The 3,693-nt window shown below is 36.4% G+C and overlaps 1 protein-coding gene across 1 annotated transcript; it reads left to right on the forward strand.

Moving 5' to 3' along the window:
* Positions 1–326: 326 nt before the first annotated feature.
* T552_03742 (hypothetical protein) lies at positions 327–3,584 on the forward strand (the record flags this gene model as incomplete). The annotated part of the gene is made up of 1 exon (XM_018372091.1): positions 327–3,584. One exon carries the CDS (start codon positions 327–329, stop codon positions 3,582–3,584), a length of 3,258 nt encoding a protein of 1,085 aa, XP_018224130.1.
* Positions 3,585–3,693: the final 109 nt, after the last annotated feature.

Consider the following 3,693-nt stretch of genomic DNA (forward strand, 5'->3'; position numbering starts at 1 on the left):
GATTAAAATAATGTTGTTGGGAGTGATTGTTATGGGGATGATGTAAATGAATGAAAAAAATGTTAATAGAATGAAAATGTGCATATATCCATTGTTTATATATAATAGAAATGTAAATGAATGAAATGAAGTTTTAATAATTTTAACACAGAATCTTAGTTCGAAACTATGCTTTATCGGGTAAAGTTTAAGCTTATCAAAGAGCTAGTAAAGATTATGATAAGAACAACTCTAAGTTGTAAAAAATCGTTTCAAAACAACTTTTCACTCACTTCCCTACATCCAACTTAGAAACTACCCACTAAGCTCCCTCGAAAGAGGCGGCAATGGCACGGCCGGTTAAGAGGCAACAAGTAGCACAAGGAGCACAAGGAGCACAAGGAGCACAAGATGACATTAAGGAGGAATACCTTTTGGCTTTCATTCTGAAGGAGAAATATAAAGAAAAACAACAATGCAAACAAGAACTCGAGAAATATTGTAAAGAGTTGAAGGAAGCAGATGAGAATTTCAAAGTGAATAAAAAAGTTAAAGGACTATGTGAAGAGAAAGATAAAAAATGCACAGACCTGAAAGTTGAAGATGAATTGGACACTTTTGATGCGGAACTTGAAGGAGCATTGGCAGATATAAAAGATGAAGAATGTGAAAAATATGAAGAAAAATGTATACTTTTAGAAGAGACGGATCATGAAGATATTAAGAAGAACTGTGTCAAGTTGAGGGAAGAATGTTACAAATTGAAGCGTGAAAAGGTGGCAGAGGAGCTCCTTTTGAGGGCGCTCGGAAAGGAAGCTAAAGAAGAAGCTAAATGTAAAGAAAAGATAAAAAATGTTTGCTCAGTGTTAAGCCGAGAAAGCGACGAGTTGATGTCTTTTTGCCTTGATCCAACTAAAACATGTGAAACGTTGAAAAAAAAATCAGAAGAAGTTTGCAACCTTTTGAAAACAAAATTGGATGGGAAAAGTTCAGAAAAGTGTCATGAAAGACTTGAGAAATGTCATTTTTACAAAGAAGCGTGTACTGAAACAAAGTGTGATGAGGATATGAAGCAATGCGAGGCAAAAAAAATCACATATAAAGCGCCGGAATCTGATTTTAGTCCGGTGAAACCGAAGGCGTCGTTGTTGAGAAGTATTGGGTTGGAAGATGTTTATAAAAGAGCTGAAAAAGAAGGAATTCTTATTGGAAAAGTAGGCGTGGATCTACCAAGAAGGTTTGGTGATGATTTTCTGCAAGATCTCTTGCTAGTGTTGAGCCAAGATGAGGATAAGACGGATGCAACAAGTAAATGCACTAAAGCGTTAGGAAAATGTGATGCTTCTAAGCATTTGGATGATGATTTGAAAAAGTTATGCGAAGATGGTGATAATGATAAACAAAAGAAATGCAAAGAATTACTAGATGTAAATGTAAAAGAAAGATGTACACATCTCAAATTAAATCTTTATCTGAAAGATTTGTCTACAAAATATGATAATCAAAAATCAGAACTTTTATTCTGGAGAGAACTGCCAACCTTATTTACAAAGGGAGAGTGTGCAGAACTTGAGTCGGAATGTTTTTATTTAAAAAAGGCGTGTAAAGATAAGGAGATTGATGAAGCATGTCAAAATGCACGAGCAGCGTGCTATAAAAAAGGACAATATAGGATGTTGAATATGCTCTTTCGAGAGGGGTTGAAGGGGAATTCTGAACATATAAGAAATTATAATATTCCTGAAGAATGCAAAAAATTTGTTGCAGAAGAGTGTAAAAAACTTGATAAAAAATACCTTCCAAAATGTCTTTATCCTAAAGAATTATGTTATCTGCTTTCAGATGATGTTTTCCTTCAATCCAAAGAGTTAGGTGTGCTTTTGGATGATCGGAGAGATTTTCCATTTGAAAAGGATTGTCTTGAGTTGGAGGAGAAGTGTGGTGAACTTGAAACTTATTCATATTTCAATTCTCAAAAGTGTATAACATTGAGAAGGCGCTGTGAATACATTAGAGTTTCAGAGGGATTTAGAAATGTATTTTTAGAAAGAAAAGATCATTCATTATATAATGAGCAAAATTGTACGGAGGTGTTGCAAGAAAAATGTAATACTTTATATAGGAGGAGAAAGAATCCATTTACTGTTTCATGTGCTTTAGCAGGAGAAACATGTGAATATATGGTAGGCCGTACAAAAGATGAATGTAGATATTTAAAAGTCAACATCAAAAATGAAGAAATTCTACAAGAAATTGGAAAAGCAAATGAAACAGCACTTGAAGAACTCTGGACAACATGGGGCCGACATTGTCACCAACTTATGGAGAATTGTCCGGAGCAGTTGAAAAAAGAAGGTGATAAAGATCATAACTGTGAAGAACTCGAAGAAAAATGCACTAAAACCTTTGAAAAGTTGAAATTAGAGGAGGAGCTGAGTCATATGTTGAAAGGAAGTTTAAAGAGTGAAGATGAATGTAAAAAAACATTAGGAGAGCGTTGCACTGAGTTGGAAAAGAATGATACATTCAAAATTCTGCTTACTAAGTGTGATGATACTACCAAGGGAAATGTTTGCGAAGAATTAGTTGAAAAACTAAAAAAGAGATGTCCAACTTTAAAAGACGATATGGAGAATGCGAAAAAAGAGTTGACAAAGATGAAGAATGAGTACGATGAGCTCAAAAAGGCGGCAGAAAAATCTACAGAGGCAGCTAAGTTATTACTATCAAGGCCTAAAAAAGCCGTAACACCAAGTGGACAGGATAGCAGTGATTCTACACCACCATCAGCACCAGCAGGATCAGGGTCGTCATCACCAGCATCACCACCACAAAATGGAACATCAGATACATCAAGTGGAACGCCAAGCACAGAAGGTGGAAAGCCAGGTGCACCAGATGGAACGACGAACACATCAGGCACACCAAGTGGAACCCAAGACACAGCAGGTGGAATGACGAACAATCCAAGCCTTGGACTCGTTAAAAGAGCGTATGTAGCCGAAGGCGTATCAGAAGCAGAGGTCAAAGCATTTGATGCAACGACGATAGCAATGGAGTTGTATTTGGAATTGAAAGAGGAATGCAGCGCTTTACAACTAGATTGCAGTTTTAGAGATGATTGTTCAGATCTTCAAGTTTGTGGAGAAATAGACACGTTATGCGGAGGAATAAAACCATTAAAAGTTACGCCTCATCATACAGAGACACAAAAAGAAACCTCAACCACTACGACGACCACTACGACGACCACTACCACAACTACTACCACGACTACGACGACAACTACTACTACAACCAAGCCGGGAAGTGGAGGAAAAGTAACAGAAGAGTGTACAATGATACAGACGACAGATACATGGGTGACGAGTACGTCATTGCATACGAGTACGACAACGAGTACATCGACAGTGACGTCTACAGTGACGTTGACGTCGATGCGCAAGTGCAAGCCTACCAAATGTACCACCGATTCAACCAAAGAGACAGAAGAAGGAGGAAAAGAAGGAGAAGAAGATGTAAAACCGAATGAGGGAATGAAAATAAGAGTTCCTGATATGATTAAAATAATGTTGTTGGGAGTGATTGTTATGGGGATGATGTAAAATGAATGAAAAAAATGTTAATAGAATGAAAATGTGCATATATCCATTGTTTATATATAATATAGATGTAAATGAATGAAATGAAGTTTTAATAATTTTAACACAGAAT

The sequence above is a fragment of the Pneumocystis carinii genome (genome assembly GCF_001477545.1).
Source record: "Pneumocystis carinii B80 chromosome Unknown supercont1.58, whole genome shotgun sequence".
Lineage (NCBI taxonomy): Eukaryota > Fungi > Ascomycota > Pneumocystomycetes > Pneumocystales > Pneumocystaceae > Pneumocystis > Pneumocystis carinii.